We start from the raw sequence: 22,450 nt of genomic DNA on the forward strand, positions 1-22,450 counted from the left end.
GAAGGATTCTGTACAGGTATCACTGGAATAACTGGAGCTGCAGGAGCTACTGGAGCCCTCCCATCAGGTGGAACTAATGGAAGCCAAACTCCCAAATCATGAGCCTGCATAGGCTGGTCTGCAGGATCAAGAACAGGAGAAATAGGCATGATGGTCCTCGTTGCTCATCAAAGACTACATCATGGCTATATATGAGATGAGATGTCCCAACATCAATCAGGCGGTAGGCTTTGTGAAGACTGCTATATCCAGCAAGCATCAGTTTCTGACTCTTGGCATCCAACTTGGTGCATGAAGCATCAAGGATCCAAACAAAAGCAAGAGAGCCAAAAACCTTCAGGTGACTGATTCGGGGCTTGCGACCTGACCAGGCCTCTTCCGGAGTTTTACCTTTGACCACCACTGTGGGTGACCGGTTCAACAGATAAACTGCAGTGTTAACTGCTTCTGCCCAAAACTGCTTCGGAACATGTCTGTGTTCGAGCATGGAACGAGCCATCTCGGTGATTGTCCTATTCCAACGTTCAACTACACTATTCTGTTGTGGTGTGTGGGGTGTGGTGAACTGGCGTTGGATGCCATGTGTATCCAAGAAGCTGAAGAAAACATTAGAACAAAATTCCCCCCCCATTGTCTGATCTAAGAGTATTAATAGATTTTCCAAACTCTTTTTCAACTAAGGGTTTAAACTTCTGAAATACAGCAAATGCATCGAATTTCTTTTTAAGGAAATACACCCACATTTTTCTACTGAAATCATCTACAAACAACAGAAAATACCTGTACCCAAGAACAGAAGGAGTGGCCATAGAGCCGCAGATATCAGCATGAACAAGTTGAAGTACCTGAGAAGCTCGCCACGAATCGCCACTCGGGAAAAGTGTGCGATGTTGCTTCCCAGCCTGACATGCGTCACAAACTCCAAGGTGTTGAGTTTGAATCTCTAGCAAACCAAGAACAAGCTCATCCCGAGCAAGTTGTGAGAGATAATGCACATTTAAGTGCCCATATCGTTGATGCCAAAGTGTGCTTATGGAAGATCGCCGAGCAGCCATAGCTAAGTCCTGAGAATCACCAAAATCAATAAGTCTGAAAAGACCATGATCCGCAAGACCAACTGCAACAGTAGACTTAGTCGCCCGATCAGTGATGGTGCACTAATGTGAACTGAAGGTAACTGCCAAGTGTGGAGAATGTCGCAACAACTGACTGACTGAGAGTAGATTTAGTTCCATCCCTGGAACGTAGTACACAATATGAGATTCCTCCTAATAGACTGAATCTAAATGTTGCCTTTACCGACAACCATGTACTCTTCTCCACCACCAAAAATAACAGAATCTGAATAAGGCTGGTAGTCAGTAAACCAGTCTCTGTGGTGAGTGAAATGTCGAGAGGCACCTGAATCAATGTACCAGGCAAACGACTTCACATGATCTGCAGGTCTCTTAGCCATAAAGGCATAAAAGGAAAATTCTACCTGCTCAGTGTGCTCTGCACTGTTCGCTTTGGGTTGCGAACTGGATTGCTTAGATTGGGCAGCTAAGCGTTTCCAACATTCAACCTTCATGTGACCAAACTTGTGACAGTAGTTGCATTGAATGTTCTTTTTGGTACCATCGGATGTTGGAGCAGAAGACTTTTGCTGAGATGGTTGCTAAAACTTGCCCTTATCCTTCTGAAAGGATTTCGCAACAAAGGCTTGCTCAGTGGAGGTGGAATTGGAGCTGCTACCGAACTGTTGTTTCCACCGATCTTGCTGAAACAGCAGGGTGCAGAGACCAGTGAACTTTAGATCAACACCAGTAGATGTGATGTTGAGAGTCTCGATAAAATGCTCATAGGATTTTGGTAAACTCCGAAGAGTGATTACCACAATATCCTCTTCCTCCATCTTGCGACCAATGGCAAGTAGCTGATCACGGATTTCCTGAATCTGATTCAGGTGTGCTTGGAGCATGGTCCGCTCATCCATGACAATAGAAAACAGAGTGTTTTTCAGAAAGAAGGCTCTACTTTTGTCAGAAGTCTCATGAAGACCTTTGAGGTGTGTCCAGATTTCGGCAGCTGTCTTGCCGGATGGAATCTGAGAAAGCTGATCATCAACCACGGATAACTTGAGAAGCATTATTGCCTCTCAGTTATTCAGATCCCATGTATCTTGATTAGGACCCCCAGAAGTCAGACGCTTCGTAACACCCAGAACAAGTTGATCGGTGTTCCAATATTCAAAGATTACGATGATCCGCTGCTTCCAGGTTCCATAATTGCGACCATTGAATTTGGAGTTATGCTCGAGCAGAATATTTGTTAGAGATGCCATGGTACATCTTTCAATGAAAATCTGTGAAGGCACGTTGTTCGAGGCAAAAATATGGAAGACCCAAAAGAATCAAAGAGTGACCCAAAAGAAAACTCAAAAAACCCAGAAGGAATATGCTATTTTTTGAATCCGCTGGCTCAAAAATCGAGGCACGAAAAACAAGGCACCCAGAAAAAACAAACGACAACCCAATTGAGCTCTCGAAAAACCCACCAAAAATTTGCAAACAAATAAAAAATTCTGACCCCAAAAATTAGGGTTTCGAGCCAAAAAACCAATCGGCGGATTTGAAAGTCAAAGCAACAGAAAAATGGTGTTTGCAAGTCTAAAAAAGACGATTTTGATCAGAACAGGGGTATTTTTGCCTGAAACAGCATAGGCAAAGAGATTTTAGCATAAAAAACTGTGATTTCACCCACAAAAACATTGTTCCTTGACTGCAGAAAAACAGATGCCAACACTGAAACCCTAGCTCGCAATTTTCAGATATGACGAGGATCCGAGTTGCAGAAAAACAACCTCCAGATCTGCGATTTTCAGCAGCTGAAAAATGACAATGAACACATGAATTCTTCAAAAAACGGAAAACCCTAGACAGGTTTTTGAGAAATAGCAAAAAAAATTCCGAAAATTTTGAAGCAAATAATTTCAAAAAAGAAATTATAGAATTTTTGAAAAAACTTCAAGTATTAGCTCTGATACCATATTACGGAAGTAATTGGTAAAATACTTGTTATTAACAGAGACCAAGAGGTCAATTTATACAAAAGAATAAAGTGATGTTTCCTTAGGAAACTATCAAAAAGAATAGAAATATTCTATTCTAACAGATAAAGCTAAAAAAGTGAAAGCTAACTAAAGCTAACTAGATATTTACAATAGATAACCATTAACTAATAATAGACAACTTATCTATTATTGTAATAGATGCTTTAAAATCAGGAAGAAACACTAAATTGTTAAGTCCTTCCTCCACCTATAATCAACTTACAACATGTTTCTCCAAACTAACACAGTGCTCTTCCTCAACCGTGGTTCTTTGTCTTCCTTAGTAGGCTAAAGAAACACCAAGTTCTTTCTCCAACGCTAAATGGACACTAAATCATTAAGTCAACCCTCCACCTATAATCATCTTACAACACCTTCATCCAAACTTACAAGGTGCAGAAGATACTCTTCCTCGGCTGTGGTTCTTTGTCTTCCTTCATAGGCTAAAGCAACACCAAGTTCTCTCCAACTCCTAAGGCTGCATTCTCTACTTCACAACCTTATGCAATACGCACTCTTTTCCACTAGTCCTTGTTCCATATGTGCCTTGCTTCTCTACGTTTGTAATATGTTCTAGAAACACTACTTCCACAAACTCGTCTGGTTGTGCCTTCCCTTTCTAGTAAGCCTGCTCTTCTTTGGAGTCGTGTGCACTACCATTGATGTTATTGTTGCCCTCTACACATAACTTTATTTATTGGCATGCTTGTCATTCCAATCTTGTCCTTGGCTTACATTCTCTGTTATTTGTGAAAGAACTCTTTTTCCCCTAGCATGAGTTGGTAGGCATCCTTCACAAAAAGAATAGAAAACTCCATCTTCAACTATAGTATGCAGACCATTCACATATTGAAATGCTTTATCGGCAAAAACTTATTCTAAACCTTGACTTTCTACACGTAGTCCCACCATAAAGGCCATGTGCCCCTTCAACTTTAGTGGTGGTTACATACTTGACTCTCTTAGGGTGCTCTCAAACTCTAAAGACAAAATACTTCTCTAGATCACTAATCTAATCCAACAAATCTTCAAGATTCAAACCTCCTAATTAACAAAGGAGATCAAGTCTTGGCTTTAGCTTAGTGTTTGCATGCTTGATTCTCTTTGGGTGTTCAATAGACTCAAACTCGAAATACAGCTGAAGATCACTAATCTTATCTAACAAATCTTCAAGGTTAAAACCTTCTATTAATGAAGGAGATCAAATCTTCGGTTACTTATTACCCTAACAATGCCGTAGAAAAATTATCCTTTGTGATTAGTTCCTCATAAAACTTGAAACATCCTATGTGGCTCCAAAACTAGTGAACTCTCGTCATCATTACAATCATGATCCCAGCATGAAGAAGATTAAGCTATTCAGGACTAACCAAATAAGGAAAGGCAGGGATATAATAAGAACAAGGCACAATCCATTAAGAAAAGACAACACCAGCAAATTCCAAATATTCATTAAATAAAATATTGTTTACATAAAGCAAGGTAATTAAGGAACAGCCAACTCGCAGAAAGAAAATGTGATTAAAGGAAGACTATTGATCATGAGAGAAAGGGATAATCTGAAGAGTCACGCCCCTATTGAGAAGATTATTACTTTTCAAGGAACGCCCACCTTCAAGAAGCCACTGGGTATATATAGAAGGAACTTCCAAGAGCATGGAAAGGAATCAGAAATAAAATACAGAACAGCAGAGAAGAACAACCATAAGTAAATCTAAAAATCTTTCAGATTCAAATATCAGTTTTGATTATCAATCAGCCTCAAAAGCACAAGACATGTACAGCATAAAATCACATCAAGCATTAATCAGGAATATGACACAAGCAGCAGTCATGTCACATAACCAAAAGGGATTGTTCAAACAGTAGTGGGCAGAAACCAAAGTTGAAATCAATACAGTTTCAGCATTCGAGTTACAGCAGATCTCTAAGCATCTCAGATCCCATCATCATACTCATTGATATATCTATTATGTTAACATCCTTGGTCATCATGATTAGCTATATAAACGAATAATATGCAAGTCTATATAAGATTTGATTGTCATACATCAATATCAATGCTGATGACTATGTTGCATATGATGACGAATATGTGAGATATGTCTATCTGAAGTCCATCTTGAAGAGCTAGACCTAAGGTGTAAGTAAAAGGCTTTGAAAGTGTAAAGTAAGTAGGCCATCCTTGAGTTGACAATACCAGAGGTCCCTATTGTAGAAGAGCCAAAAAACCACCTTGCATGCGTTTTCCAAGGGATGAGGAAGGATGGGGAGGTACAAACCACCAAGAGGGCTGTGGTAGCCATCCCTCTTGGACATAGTGTAGAAATGGCTTCGAGCAGACCCACCGGTCTCTTCCTCCAAACCCTAGCATGTTTGTGTGACACTTTTGATAATCTATGAATACGATGTTGCTTGCCTAACCCTAATTGAATATATGTATATGTATGGCTCAAGTCTCAGGGCACATTATTCCAGAGATATTATTTCTGAGCTATAACCCTAAGACTAATTTGCTACAATTGTGAATTTAGGGCAGATTAGGAGGGGGGCATTACAATCAGTATTAGAGCATCTTTCTTGCCAACCTATGAAAGGTAGTTGATGCAAACTAGCCAAAGGGCTCAAAGGGCTCTAGAAAGAGAGATGAAAGTTTGCATCTATTAATGATCCTACACCAAACAACACTATGGGCAAACAAATGAGCAGTGAGTTTAGAGCTTTCATGGAACAAATCACTTAAAATCTCATGGAACAGAATGAGAAGAATGAAAGAGCCACCCAACTCCTCCTTCAAGCCATTCAAAAAATAAGTAGGAATGGAAGGGATACTAACTCCACTCCAAGGATAATAATAATAATATCTTCTCAACGGTATCCAACCCTAGGCCAACAAGACATCCCTTCTACCTAGGGAGGAAAACATGGAAGAAGCAAACATTGCACCCATGAATAATGTTTTTGAGATTTTAGAAGCATACTCTAGACTTGACCCCAGATTTTGAAGAACACTCTCTTTCAGGGATTACTGTGATGCCAAAAAGAAAGCCGCCCCTAATAAGAAAAGAAAAAGAGAACCTAATAAAGACCTATAGGAAAGGGTGAGTAAGATAACCCTTCCTAGCTCTGATGGATCAGGAAAGTTGAGGGCACATTCATGGGCCCAAAAGTTGGACACTTATCTTTCACTAAGAACCATAACAAAGGAAAATGTCATTAGAATTGCCGTGCTCCATTTGACAGGAACAGCCCATGAGTGGTGACACCATGGCCTTTTTACCCAAAGTCACCAAATCATAACTATTTGTGACAAATTTACACAAAAAATCATCAAAATATACGATCAAAGGCATCATCAATGGAGTTTCAAGAATTAAATCAACTAAAGAAACAAGGAACAATGGAAGATGTTGCCACCAAATTCCAAATTTGGCCATCATGGTATGAGAAATCTCTCAAGAGAGACTCCCCTATTTGTGGAGGGATGGAAAGAATCAAATCAAAAGCATAGTGAGCACCTTGGACCCAACAAACCTAAAAGAAGCAATTCAAAGGACAATAATGTTTGAATATAACCCATTGAAGGATAAGCCTGAAAGCTTTACCCCCTAACACACTCCAAGTAACCTTGTGAAGCTGAAAGATGTAGAACGGAACAGCCAAAGAAGTACATGTTTCCAATGTAAGAAGAAATGAGAACGAGAACATGTATGTCAAGATGAAAATATCCAAAACCAGAAAAATGACATAAAAAGGAGGAATTTGTGCTTCAAGGGACCATGGGAACATGGCCATATACGCAGAAATAGAGACTGAACTAATACGATAAAAGCAACTAAAGACAAGGAAATCTAAGCGAACCCTGAAATGAAAAGATAGTTTGAAGATAAAGAATATGGATCTTTGGCCACCATCTCTCATACTTCTAACATACACTCCAAGTAAACTCATAAAGATGAAAGATGTAGGACGGAACGCCCAAGAAAGAACATGCTTCCAATGTAATGAGAAATGGAAACGAAGAGATGTATGTCGAGATGAAAATGTCCAAAACCACAAAGATGACATAAAAAAGAGGAATTTGTGCTTCAAGTGCAAGGGACCATGTGAGCATGGACACATGTAGAAAGAGAGGCTGAACTAATAAGATAAAAGCAACTAATGACAAGGAAGTGTAAGAGAATCCTAGAAAGAAAAGTTAGTTCGAAGGTTAAGAATATGAATCTTTGAAAACCATCTCTCACATCTCTAATCACTGACTGTTCTAAGTCAAAAGTGCTAAAGGGCATAAGGTCATCACCCTAGCGGATAGTGGGGCATCCCACAATTTAATTGATGAGAAATCAGTTACAAGGATGAAGATAAAGACTGAAAGCTTTAAGAGATCTACAACAACCACTACTGCAGAAGGTATGGTTATGTACTACAATTATTCAACTAGAAATTGCCTCATGGAAACACCTCATTAGGGATGATTTCTATGTGGTATCATTAGACACCAATGTAATATTAGGCACTCCATGGATATACTCCCTTGAATGTTTAATGTTTGACCTCCGGAAATTGAAAATTTGCTTCAAACATGTGGGGCAAGAAGTCACCTTGGAGTGGTTACCCAATGGATCCCCAAAAGTAGTCTCTTGTGAAAAACTAGAAAGGATATTTTGACCCAAGCAAGGAGAGTGAATCACACAATGTATGATCATTTACAAGATCTACAACCTAAGTTACCAATGCATCTGGGAAAGAGGGGGATGCTCATGTGGATGCGTTCCGGTGCGTGTATGTGGGAGGATACGCAAGGGATGCTGCTAGGAATCACCCCCTTCTCCTACGGATGCGCACGGGGTGCTTGGGAGAGCATCCTGAGAGCATCGATTGAGCATCTAGGCACATCCCATGAGCATCCGGATGCTTCGAGTAGATAGTCACTTAAGTGACATTAAAACATGTGCTTAATTTGTTTTTTTATTTTTATTTTTTCTCCTATTTTCCTCGCAACCCTAAAACGGCCCTAAAAGAGGCCATTCATTGCCCATTCTTCCCATTTTGTTTGCAGTTGGGCTCTCTTCTCATTTGGTCTCCATTGTGGCATTTTGAAAGCAAGGTCATTAGTTTTGAAAAGGATCATTTGTAGGGTGTCTATTGAGCTTCCACAAAGGACGATTAAGCATCTAAGGTAAGCATTTGATCCATTTCATGAGCTTTTTTAGTGATTTTTTTTAGATCATGAATTTTTCAAGTTTTAGAAGATTTTTTTCAAGATTTTCGTTTTTTTCCTTTTAAAGAAATGAAGGAATAAGTGTAGCCATCTTTTTTTAGTATTTTTGTATTGTATATTTGCACTTGTATATTTCATGTTCATAGTTTTTTTAAACATTTCTAAGTTAATTTTTTCTACTTTCTTATTAGATTCATAGTTTCTATTGTGCAAGAATGGTCACTACTAATAGTCAAAGTTCAGCAGAAGGGCAAGCTGAACGAAGTGATAACTTCAATATTGATGTGGCATCTCCATTATGCACACACCAGAAGATCATCACAGGTTTTTGGAGGTGGGTCATACATTTGGAAATGCAATGTATATTATTGTAAACCATTCAACAGCTCATATTCTAGGGTCAAAGTTCATTTTATAGGCCCTACTGGTAAAGGAATAGCATTGTGCAATGGAAGTAAAGATGGAAAAAGGTTGAGTGATGCACAATTAGCCGGATTCAAAAAAGAACAAGAGGTTGCTGATCATTTAGCGAGCAAATCAAAAACAAGTTTGTACAAACCTTCATCTACAAAGAGCAAAGTGACTGTACCCATCAATCATGTTGCATCCTCCAAACATCCATTCTTGGAAGTGGGAGAGGAGGATGATGAAGTAGAAGTTATTACCCGCAATAGAGGTCCATTGGATCAAGCATTCAAAATGGAGGCAAGAGAGACTGTTGATGAAGCAATTGCACATTGCCTTTATGCTAATGGTCTTCCTTTCAATTTGGTAAGATTGCCATACTGGAAGGAAAAGGTTGCAACCATCCTTAGAGCACCAGCTGATTACATTAGCCCCGAGTTTGAAAAGGTGCATGCTACTCTTTTACAAAAAGAAAAGATTTCTATAGACAAAGCTCTTCAACCAATTAGGACATCTTGGAAAACTTTCAGCATAACTATTGTGTCTGATGGATGGAAAGACACAAGAAACTGTCCATTGATAAATGTGATTGCAATATCCCCCGAAGGGGCAATGTTTTTGGGGGCTGTTGATTGTGAAGGACAAGTTAAGGATTCACAATTCATTTCTAGAATTCTCATTGAGGCAATAGAGATGGTGGGTAGTGAGAATGTGGTCCAGGTGGTCACAGATAATGCCACGAATTGTAAGGGTGTAGGTGCTTTGGTTGAGTCTCGATATGACCATATTTTTTTGACACCATGAACCATACACTCTCTCAACTTGGTCATGCAACAAATTGGCACCCAAATTGTTTGGGTGAAGCAAATATACCAAGAAGGAGAGGAGATACAAATGTTTCTGACAAACTACCACATGTCACAATCTATATTCAGATCATTCTCCAAGTTGGAGTTGTTGAAGGTAGATTTAAAATTGTAATTACTTACTTTCATTTATTTATTTATTTTGAATAAGTTTTATATTCATGTTCAGCTATCAAATTTCTTATTTAAAACTTTGTTTTATATTTGATGTCATATTGTCAACTTGCTTATAGGTTGTTGAGACTAGATTTGCATCTCATATTGTTGTTCTGAAAACAACTCCTCAAGGTGCAATCAGCATTGGGCCAAATGGTTATTTGTAACTAGTGGACTATATGGAAGGCTTCAAATTCAGAGAGAACCTTGAAGGTCAGGGGTATGATCTTGGATGAGCATTAGTGGGCTCATCTGCAATTTGTATTGGATTTCACCGAGCCTATCATGACTATGCTACACTTTGCCGATACAAATGCACCTTGCTTGGGGGATGTGTATGATGGCATGGACACAATGGTAGAAAAGGTAAAGCTTTCCATACAAGCACATAAGACTTAACCCCACGGAATGTGAAGCCTTGTGCAAAAAGGTGGAGGATATCATTCATCATCATTGAGAGAGGATGACTACCCCATTGCACCTCCTTGCATATGCCTTATCTCCAAGGTACTATAGCTAGGAAATACTTGCTATGTCAGAGAGAATTGCAGCATATGCAAATGAAGAAGTTGCTACTGGGTGCTACACTGCATTTGCAAGACTCTTCCAAGATGATGAAATGCACAAAAAGGTGAGGCTAGAATTTGGCTTATTCTTAGTTATTGATTCGTGAAACAAATCCGACTTGGGCATGTGAATCAGCTCCGTGGATTCGTGATTTTTTTTCCCAATTATGATTTGTGGAGGATTCGTGTATTCTTATATATATAAATATATATGCATTATATATACTAAAAAATGAGAGAAATATACATAATTATAAAACTAAATCATTTCAAAGTATGAATCTATGATTCTATATCATTTCATAGCATGAATCTCTGATTCTCGTATGAATCTATGGATCGAATCCATTATGATTATAAGAAAATAATCAAAAAAAAAAAATAATTAATTTTTTTTTAAAAATCTGGAAGAATATGGACGAATCCGGATCCAACCTCTAGGGCACAAATCTTATAACTAAGGGCTTATTTGCTTTAGGATCAAAACTTACTCCATATGCAATAAAGAACCAAAATGACATGGAAGCTATCACATGGTGGTAAATGTATGGTCAACCATTCAAGCATCTACAACCTCTTGCAATCAAGATCCTCTCACAAGTTTTCATTTATTTATTTATTTAGCAATTGTATTCTACACTTTAGTATTTAATATTCTCTAATTTTATATTCATTTGTATGTTTAATTTTAATTTTTTATGAACACTATTTAGGTTGCAAGTTCTTCTACTAAACAGAATTGGAGTACATACTCCTATATCCATTTAGTGAAGCGCATCTGGTTGGGCTCAAAGAAAGCTGAGGACTTGGTTTATATACATACCAACTTGCGTCTTTTGTCATGTAAGGAGGATGGATACAAGGAAGGGTCAACCAAGCTTTGGGATGTAGCCCCTGAATATGCAAACTTGGATGCAACACTTCAGGATCTTACTGTGATGACGGATGATGATTTTGATAACATCATGGCATGTGCATCTAGCACAGTTGGAACCATGCATGGTTCAAATGAACTTGCAAGTGTTGCAATAGGAGGACAAGATGAGAATGTGGATTTTTTTGAGAATCCTTATGATTTTGAATGAATGAATGTGATTTGTGAATCTTGAGCCTTGACTCTTGATTGATCAACATTGAATCGTGAACTATGTTTTGATTTTATAACTTGAATTGCATTGGAATCTTGAACTTGAGTAATTTACTAATTAGACATAATTGTTATTTCAATTTGATTATGATAATGATTCAATCAATGGTTTATTTTTGTATATTTCTTGTATTTCTTTGCATAAATAAATTATAGTTGACAACTGTACATATATGTATTTAAAAATATATATATTTATGTATGGACACACCCAAACGCATCCAAAATCCCCACAAAAAAAAATCCATGCATCCACGTATCAGCACCCCGCACCCGCATCAGCATTAGAACCAAAATCAATAACATGATATTTCCCTAAGAGGAATTGAGCATATAACAGAATTGGAAGAGGGGGCAAAACTTGCAATCACCACACACTATCGACACCCCTATAAATTCAAAGAAGAGATTGAAAAAACTATTGAGGAACTACTAGAAACGGGCATATTCAACCTAATTCAAGTCCATTTAAAATCATTTTTAGTATCAATCAAAAAAAAAGGATGGTACCATGAGAATGTGTATAGACTAAAGGGCTTTAAACAAGAAAACAATAAAGAACCAATACCCCATACCAAGAATTGACAAGTTAATCAATGAGCTCCGTGGAGCTAGACACTTCTCCAAGATTGGCTTATGATCAAGGTATCATCAAATAAGGATTAGAAAGGAAGGCATTCCTAAAACCTCTTTTTGGAGTCATTATAGGCACTTTGTGTTCTTAGTCCTACATTTTGGATCAACAAATGCCCAAGCAACATTTTGTTTGTGTATGAATCATATATTCCTAAAACAACTAAGGAAGTTCCCACTCATATTTTATGATGACATTCCTATCTACAACAAGACATGGGAAGAATATCTCAAGCACATTAAGGAAGTCCTAAACATTTTGGAACAAGAATCCTTGTATGCTAAATCTTCTAAATGTGAGTTTGGCCTAGAAGAGATCCTTTACCTAGGTCACAAGATCAGTGCGCAAAGCATAAGTGTACATGAAGAAAAAATTAAATCCATCAACTTAAATCATGAGAATGACCCAATTGAAATTTAAAACTTATGCAATAAGGTGGAATCAATCATTCACCACCACTGGGAAAAGATAACCACCCCATTGCACCTCCTTGCATATGCCCTATCTTCAAGCTACTATGGAAAGAATAAATGTTCTATGCTAGGGAGCGTAGCACCATACGTAGATGAAGTTACTGATGGGTACAAGAAAGATTTTGAGAGAGTCTTTCCAAACAAAGTACAAAGAAAGGTTAGGGTAATATTTTCCTTGTTTGCCTTGGGAAGATCATAGTCCAACAACTATCAATGACCAAAATGACATGGAAGCTATCAAATGGTCGTACCTCTATGCTCAACCATTTAAGTATCTACAACCTCTTGCAAGTAAGTTTTCTCGTATTTTTTTTACCACTTGTATTCTACAATTTAGTACTTAGCATTCTTTAATTTACTTTGCATTTTTATTTTTTATTTTGTGAACACTTCTCAAGTTGCAAGTTCATCAACCACTAAACAAAATTGGAGTACATACTCCTTTATCACTCAATGAAGTGTAATTGGTTGGGCTCCAAAAAAGCTGAGACTTGGTTTATATTCATTGCAACTTATGTCTTGTGCCATCAAGATCTAACTTACAAGTATGGGGCAACAAAGCTTTGGGATGTAGCCCCAGAGTATGCCAACTTGGATGCAACCGTTGATGAGCTAACAAGACTCTCTACGGGTTATAATAATGAAGATTGCATCTTGACACATGGTGCATCTAGAGCAAGTGGAACCACTTTGGGATCAAATGATCTTGAACATGCAATAGCATTTTGAAGAGGAGATTTTTTAATAATCCTTATGTTTTAGATTAGTGAACCTTGATTGATGAACACTGAATCATGAACTACATTTTCATTTTGTAATTGTAATGATTTTTTGATTTTCATTGGAATCACAAGCATAGACATATATAATATGGCATATTTGAATATTTGTGAACTATCAATTGGCATTTAATATTTATCTTGATTAACGATGAAGTATAATACTATCAAATGATCTAATGTTGTATATTTCTTGCTTTTTTTTTTGTGTATATATATAAGTGCACCCAAACGCATCCAAAACCCAAAAAAGAATCCACACATCTGCATATCTAATTCTAGTACCCGCATTTGCATCTGCACCCAAATCAGTAACTTAGCCATCAAGGAATAGAGAAAACCCAAATCCCTGACACAACTAAGGGGCTTCGTGGGATTATTCATTCACATTAAATGCTTTCTAAGACTATTCTCCAAAATAGCTACCCAGTCATAGACTTGACTTAAAGAGGGCCTTTATGTAGAGTGAAGTCTCTCAAGAGGCCTTTGAAAAACTAAAGGAAGCAAAGAGCTCATGCCTTGTTCTAACTATTCGTAATTTCACATTACCCTTCAAACTCCAATGTCATGCTTTTGGAAAAGGAACTAGACATGTCTTGATGCGAAATAAGCAACCTCATTGCATTTAAAAGTCACAAGGTCACTGGGACCGAAAGACACTACTTAATCTATGAGAAAGAGACAATAGCTATTATTCATGTTGTTGCCAAAATTCAAAAATATTTGGTTTGTAGGAAATTCAATGTTAAGACTTGTCGCAATAGCTTGAGGCTCTTTATGAATCAAGACCTAAATGAACAAAAATGGGCAAGCAAAATACAAGCTTATATTTTTATATTGAGTATGTAAAAGGGGCAAATGATGTTGTAGCAGATGCTTTATCACAACCCTAACAAGCATTTTCATAGAAAGAAAAAATAATATCATTGTAGAATATGCTAAAGACTCACAGGTTAATAGTATGTTGGAAGGGAATTTTTCCCAATTGAGAGTTCCTATAAATAATAGTTAATTCCTTTATCCCACTCAAAAATGAAATATTTAATCCTACAAAATACTAGGACAATCCCTTATTATGCCACCAAGGGTACTATAAAAGTTACAAGCAAGTATAGGAGAGATACTCTTGGAAAGGCCTCAAGGGAGATGTTCTAAAGCATGTACAAGAACGCATAACTTGTTAGAGAAACACAATGGAAGAAAACCACCCACCAGGTCTTCTATAACCCTTACCCATTCCAACTAAACAAATGAGAAAGCATCTCCATGGATTTCATAACAGAGTTGCCTAAAGTTCAAAGGAAGGATTGCATCTATGTAGTAGTGGATCAGCTCACCAAGTACACACATTTCATAGTGATATCTGCTGAATGTCAAGCTCCACAAATTGCAGAAATATTCCTCAAAGAAGTCTTCAAGTTACATGATCCTCCAAGAAACATTGTTGGTCACCAGGATAGCTCATTCCTTAGCCTATTTTTGCAAGACCTCCTCTGATTAGCAAGAATAGAACTTACACCGAGCACAAGTTAACACCCCCAATTACATGACCAAACTGAAATTGTTAAACTGTATAAGGTGAAATGTGAAGCAATCATAAACAAACTCAATCACTTCACATTTTGGGTTGGATTGATAACCTTAAACCTCAAACGGGACTTAAGGAGATTGATCCTTTCAACTCCAACTCTAAGGTAATTAGATCTAAGGAGATTAGTGCAATCCAAGTGATGAAGGAGCACTAATGCAAACCAAGATCTAATGATTATAGAATTAGACAAAGAATGCAAGACCCTTAAAACCCTAATGTAGAACTATGAAATGTAATTAAGACTATAGATATAGAAAGTAGAAGTGTTGAAATGAAGAAAGAAAACAAAGGACTTACCTTGAAGAGTGAGGTGGAATATTGGATCTGATTTTATGGTTTTTGTGCAACTCCAGACAACAAACAGTCTGAGGCCCAAACCTAAAATGGCAAGATCTATAGAACCTAGAAACCTTTCTGTCTTCTGGCAGTGACGACCTAAGGCAGCAGGGTCGACCTGGAGGGATGCAGTGTGTCCCTACTTGGTAGTGTGCGAATGCGTAACAATTTTTAAATCTCTGAAGTTTTGCAAAAAGAGTATCCAAATCTGCACTCTTCTTTTCCTTCCAAGATCTACAACTTATATAAGAAAGATGGTTTTGTTTTGTTGATGGTGGATTTCTCTTGGTCAAACCCCACTTTAGGAATTAACCTTGAAATTGAGATAATCGAAATGCTGGAAATGTAAAGAAAATGCACGAATTCACCTTACAATAGTAGGATTTCTCAAATCAAATACAATGAGCTACTTTACCAATTGAATGGATCAAGGAAATGTGAAGATTGAAGGATGCAAATAAAAGCCCTCTCTTGATGACAAGCTCCATTATCATCAATGAAGTAAGCTAAATCTTGAAAGGTTGTAGCATGAATGATAAAGAGATGATGAAGCCCCCAAATAAACTCTTTGAAGCTCCTCAAAAGGACCTTGAATGCAAAAGATCTCCTCTCAATGGCTTGCAAAAGGATCTCCTTGGAATGCATGAACACTTGAATGGTTGAATGTTTGTGTGGATATGATGGATGGATGGCTTGTGCATATGAACGATGGATTGCTTGGGATACTTGTGGATGCAAAATGAGGCAAATGGATGAGCTTATAAAGGGCTTGGAATAAACTTTCTCTTATCAATCGACTAGACTTACAATTAATGCCTCAAATCAATCTCGATATATAGCCCAAGGAGGAGACCTAAATATGGCTCCCTGGCAAGGATGCAATGTGTCTTGGTTTTGGGAAATCAAGTACAAATTCCAAGAAAACCTAGTTTCGAAGCAAAAAATAGATTTTGAGTAATTGAAGGAAGGGAAGGGAGGACCCAAGTGGATAGGTCCTACCTCAAGCTTTGCACCATGAAAAAGGAATGCCACTATTAGGTCCTACCCTAATTCTATCTAGAAGAAATAAAGAGAGTTGAGAAGAAAGAGGAGAATGCAAATTAAATGCAAGCCTCTCATTAAATAGGTGTTAAAGCGTCATTAAATTGAAGTGCTTCCAATTTAAGATGTTACATTCATAAGTGGATAGAGAGATACTTGAGAAAAAATGTCACCGGCCAACAGAATGCATGGATAAAGTGGTTACACCTTAGTGAATATAGCTACAATACCACTCATCACCTATCAATCTAGATGATTTCCTTCAAAGCATTAAATGGTTATGAATCAACTTCCTTTAGAAGTTTGATTTCACAAGGAAGTCAAGTACCATGGGCCAAAGATTTTGTGCAACAAAATATACTCATCCTGGATACCCTCAAAGAAAGTTTCATCAAGCACACAATCGACAAAAGATTTATGTCAACTGAAATCACATAGAGAGGACATTTGAAGCTGGAGACTTACTATACTTACAGAAACAGCCATATAAAAAGTCTTCAATCCAGGTAAGCAGAGTAGAAAAACTAAAATCTTGATTTTATGGGCCATACAAGATCCTAAGGAAAGTAGGTGAAGTAGCTTATGAACTGGAATTAGCCAAGAAAAGTCATAACCATACTGTCTTATACATGTCTCGACTCCAAAGAGTGCTAGAACAAGCTACCCCATGTGTAGAGTCAACAACACTCGATTATGAGGGTAAACTAATCTTGGGACCTATAGTCGTTCTCAAAATTAGGGAAAAGCAATTGAGGAATAATACTGTTCTTGAGTTCATCAAATGGAAGAGCCTACCCATGGTAGATGCAACTTGGAGAGAAGAGATCTTCAACCATCCAAATCTGAAATTGCTTGTGAGCAAGCCAATCCAAGAAGGGCAGACTGTCATGATTCTGGCATGAAGAAGATTAAGTTATTTAAGATCAACTAAAGAAGGAAATGCGGTCATATAATAAGAACAAGGCATGACCCATTTAAACAAAGCAGTGCTAAAAAATTCTACATATTCATTAATTAAATTAATGTTTGAATAAAGTAAGGTGATTAAGGAAGGCCCGACTTGCACAAACAAAATACAAATAAAGGAGGAATATTGGTTATGAAAGAAAGGGATAATCTGAAGAGACATGTCCCTGATGAGAACATGGTTACTTTCCAAGGAACACCTCCCTTCAAGAAGCCACTAGGGTAAACATTAAGGGAACTTCCAAGCAATGGAGCATGGAAAGGAATCAGAAATAAAATTATAGAACAACAGAGAAGTACAATCATGAGCGAATCTAAAAATCCTTCAGATTCAGATATCAATTTCGATCATCAATCAGCCTTGAAGACACAGGACATGTACAGAAACGCACAGCAGAAAAACACACAAGCATCAAGCATTAATCAGGAATAATATAATCAGATGTCACACAAGCAGCAGTCAGATTCAAATACCAAAAGGGATTTTTCCAACATTGGTGAGAAGCAATCAAAGACGAAATCAATAACAGTTCCAGCATTTAAAATACAGCAGCAATCTAAAAATCTCAGACCCCGTCATCAAACTCATACTTATTGGTATATCTAATATTTTAACATCTTTGTCCATCATATATATATATATAGTCTGTATAACTATAAGATATGTTAATTGTCATATATGAATATAAATTCTGACGACTATGTTGCATATGATGACAAATATGTGAGAAATGTCTTACAGTCTGAAACCCGTCTTGAAGGGTCTCAGGTGTAAGCATAAGGGGTTTGAGAGGGCAAAGTAAGCAGGTCGTACTAGAGTTGATGGCAAGTGCTCCTAGGACCAAGAGGGCCCTTACGCTTAAGTGTCGAGGAACCCATTTATGGCATCCACCCAATTCCACAAGGAGGTGTGTGTATTTTGGGAGACGAGGCGAGATGCAGAAGGTTTGTACAAGCTGCCAACTAAGAGGGTTGCGGTACAGGTCCTCTTGTACTTGGTGCAGAAATGGCTTTGGGCGGACTCATCATGTCATTTACTCCAAACCCTAATATGTTTGTGTAGCATTTTTTATAATCTATGAATATGATGTTTGCCTAACCCTACTCTACTTGAATATATTTGTGTATTTCTGTATATATTGTTTATGAATGCAAGGCTCGAGTCTCAGGGCACCTTATTACAGAAATATATTATTCTAAAGATGTAAACCTAACTCTAATTTGTTGCAATTTTGATATTAGGGAAAATTCTAGAACAAATTACGAAGGGGACATTACAACCAACACCTTCAGCCATAATTGTTCCAATTTCTAAAGCTTCAATCCTTGCTTGTATTGCTCTCATCATGTCAAAAAACTCAAGAACAAGTCCTCTTTGATTTTTGCTACCTTTTCTTCTATCAGCCATTTCTACTATGGATCATCCACAATGCAACAATGCAAAAAATTATGCTATAGAGTTACCCCTAACCTTCATTCTGGCGGCTGGCCCCTCTTGCTTTCTTCCAATTCATTATCACCTTCTTATAGAGATCCCCTGTTCTAGTAAGAGGAAAAACGTCCAAGGCATGGTATAATGCCCTATGCACAGGTGATGGTAACTAAGGGGCCAAAAAGAAATGATTCAAATAACTCTCCTTCCATACAAGTGGACGCGTTCCTTCAATGATTACAATGTGACCCCTTAAAACATAAGAGCGACAAGATATGAGATTTGAAACTTCTTGTGCTTTCCACTACAGACCTACCTAGGACCAGTACTTAATTACATGACCCCATAATTGACCCATAATTCAATGTATTGGCACAAGTCTAAATTAGAATTTTTTGCAGCAAAAGAACATGTCATTACTTAAAATTAAGGAAATTAAGTTCAATAATTGACATGTGCACAGGTTCAAATTCCTGATACAGTAATATGATTAAAATTTGAAGAAACTGCGATTAATATGTGATATTGCACAAGAGAAATAGTCTATAAGGCAGAGAGCACAGTCAGCAGACAGTAGTTAGAAAATGTGGCAAAAGTTAAACACTTAAAAGTACCAAAAAAAACTTGCAGAAGAGAAACAAACATAAACTTTAAAGATAACACTTTTAAGTTTTGGGTACTGCAAAGTTTCTTGATAAATAAGATTCTTTTGCATCAAATGATCTCCCAAGTAGTGCCAAGTGGAATTCAGTGTGCAGCCTCTTTATCTTATGAGTGCTTATTTTCACATTCCTGATTATTCTGATTGAGGAAGAGAGAAGCCCATATTAAGTTCATTGTTAATAATAGTAAATAGCCTCTTTAATGATCTCCAACAACAATGTTAGAATTCTATGCAGCTGATTTTTCTTTGTTAATAATCAGCTACCTTCTTTCACATGCTTATTAGATGCCTGCTCTCATCTTGTTCCTGCATAAGGGGAGAGACCAGTATGAGCTGTACGAGAAGACATAAACCAATGATGTATTCAGTTCACTTGGATCTCCATTAAAAAACCTTTCAGCTCGATGAAGGCTTTGAACCAAGCATTTCCTACTACTTATTGACATCACAATTGTATGCCCCAACCATCTTTAACATCATTTGTCAGCTGACCTTAAAATTCCGTTTGGTCAACTCCATACTTTGTGAGAAAAACCAAGAATCCAACAAGCATTACAACAAACAGGGAACTGATGAACCCAACTAACTTCTAATTTATTTCTATTTCTCAGAGGAAATTTGGTCACAAAGTTGCACAGCAATGCCTACAAATGGCAGTTTACTTGACAAGCTGATGCAATCCCTAATTTTGTCAGATCCAGGTGAAAGACAAGCAAATTTAGTCCCTGCTTAATTAATGAACACTGAAGGGACAAATCACATACACCCTAAATGGAAGTGAAGGTTTACAATTACAGTTTTGCAAACATTTGAAGGAAAAGAACACCAACCTCAGAATGAAGTTTTGACATTGGCATCCACTGCCCTGGACCACAAAGATCTGAAAGAACAGTTGCAACAGCCGAAACTACATCTTTTTCTTCTGATTGCATCTGCTGAAACATATCCGCTTCATGGTCTCTCCTTCTTGAATCACCCTTTTGATCTGATCAGTACAGGAAGATTAAAAAGGTGCATTGCTATAATCTATGTCAAAATTTATCAATTACCAACCTAAACAAAATAGAGAAATCTGGTAAGCTGAAGCATTGGATGTAAATACCATGAAAACTTGCTATGCCTCATTTCTCAGCCGTTTCAAATTAACATCCAATGCGGGCAAAGATATATTGCAAAAATGCTGGAAAATAGGTTTACAACCTGACAATGATGACTACTAAGGGAAATAATGTTCCTAGCACATGCCAATAGATAGCCATACAGATATTACTCTCCTCAAATTAGAAATTGGTTGGTTAAAAACACCTAACACCACTAATATTTTTGGGACTAGATCATTTATCCATGTTCATTGAAAAGCCTGGTCAGCATGCAAGCTTCAATCTCCAACCGCACTATCCATTTACTCCCCTATAGTGCAAGTTTTGGATTCGATTTGGGGTTTGTAACTTTGTGGATGCAGACAGAGTTATGATTTTTAGGTTTAGATTCATCCATAAATGTACCTATGCAAATCTGGCCTGCAAATGCAAAATCTAATACGCAGCCACAACACTTGTCAATATTTTTATAATTTACTTTCTTTATTTTGTTTTTTGGTCATCATGTCTGGCCGGTCAAACTGAAAAGCCAACCCTAAATCCTAAATTGAACCTAAATAAAACTTGAAACACAAAAACCAAATACATTTACCTCATCATGAATACAAAACATGCAAACCAAATATCCTTTCTCGATTTCATTCTCAGTTGTCATTGCGCATATACGGAGCTGAAGTTTGACCATAGAAGGTTCCAAAAAAGTTCTACTTATATTCCTATGCATGTACAATAGCCTATTTACTGTCAAAGAGATCCTGGAGAGAAATTATTGGATTGAAGGCAACTTTTTTGGGGTTTTGTCTTTATTTTTTGTTATATTAAGTTATTAAAAAACTCTCATTTTGTTTTTCATTCTTCTAAGTTTAAATGAGTAAGAAACTACATTTCTTTTCATTTGATTGGAATGTGCTGTTTTCCAAATTTGAGTTCATACAATTTCAATGGCAACCAATTCAAACTTCATGGGCCAACCCTACTTCAAAATATACCCAAAGTCACACTTGTGGAAGTATCTTGACATAACAAAATAGTCTCTCCATTGTGGGGCATATGGTTGAATTCGCAGTGAGTGTGGCATGATTTATACAAGCTCATTATTTGGGTGGAAGCCCCTTTATGTGGAATTGTTGGCATGGGCAGCATATCCTACCAAGGCCAGAAGGGTGCAGTTATGCCAACAATTAGAGTGCTGCAATGTTTGCAAGAGCGAGAGTGGGTAAATAAACGTAATTGCCCTTTTAGCAGGCCACCCTTTGACATAGAAAGGATCTCCATCAAGGAGGTCCCTCTTCCTCCATCTCTTAGAATCCTAATTGCACTAAATAGCCACCCATATCTGACCGTCCATGAAGAGTAGCCCACAAAACATAAGAGAACAAAGGGGTATGAAACGAGCATTTTAAAATAAGTCCCAAAAGATTGTCAATGAGTACATTCCAAGATTTGTCTATACAAATGGGTCATCTTTAAACATTATTCAGTCACCATATTAGCAGGAGATGATGAAGAACATTAATGAGGTTCCAAAAAGATACCAAAGCCTACTTTTTATGTGAGCAGCACCTTATTGGAAAGGGAGGTGAAATTTGTAGAAAATTTCTTTCAACTCATTAGAAATTTGTGAATCAAGACAATGCTGCCCACTGTTAGTGTTTGTAGCTGCAGGAGGTAGTTTCGTCTTACCTGCGATGGCTACATCAATGTATTGAATATGCAAGTGTGAGCCGTTTTCAGACAGGCATTTCTTTTGCAGGCTGTGTACAGTGGCCTCCATTGCTAGTGCCGGGAGGAATCTTCTATTTCTGCATTTGTGGTAGTTTACTGGTCTTCTATTTTTTGGTATTGTATGTGATATGCTAGTCATCCCCTAGATGGTTGAAGGTGAAACGACTCAAATGATAACCATAACCACTCCTTTTCAATGCTGGCATCACCATGTCAGAGTCCTTTGTTTTGCTGGCATCTGTCTCATCAGAATTTAT

The 22,450-nt window shown here is 37.5% G+C and overlaps 1 protein-coding gene across 1 annotated transcript in view; it reads right to left on the minus strand.

Moving 5' to 3' along the window:
* LOC149552732 (FHA domain-containing protein FHA2-like) overlaps window positions 1-22,450 on the minus strand; it is a 53,655-nt gene that overhangs the window by 6,067 nt on the left and 25,138 nt on the right. Inside the window, exon 2 of the mRNA XM_089788282.1 lies at window positions 20,199-20,353. Within this exon, the coding sequence (XP_089644408.1) occupies window positions 20,199-20,353 (155 nt within the window). The remainder of the gene's footprint in view (window positions 1-20,198; window positions 20,354-22,450) is intronic.

This window comes from Cupressus sempervirens, chromosome 6 (assembly GCF_028749045.1).
Source record: "Cupressus sempervirens isolate cs-2001-9-10 chromosome 6, ASM2874904v1, whole genome shotgun sequence".
In the NCBI taxonomy this organism is placed as follows: Eukaryota; Viridiplantae; Streptophyta; class Pinopsida; order Cupressales; family Cupressaceae; genus Cupressus; species Cupressus sempervirens.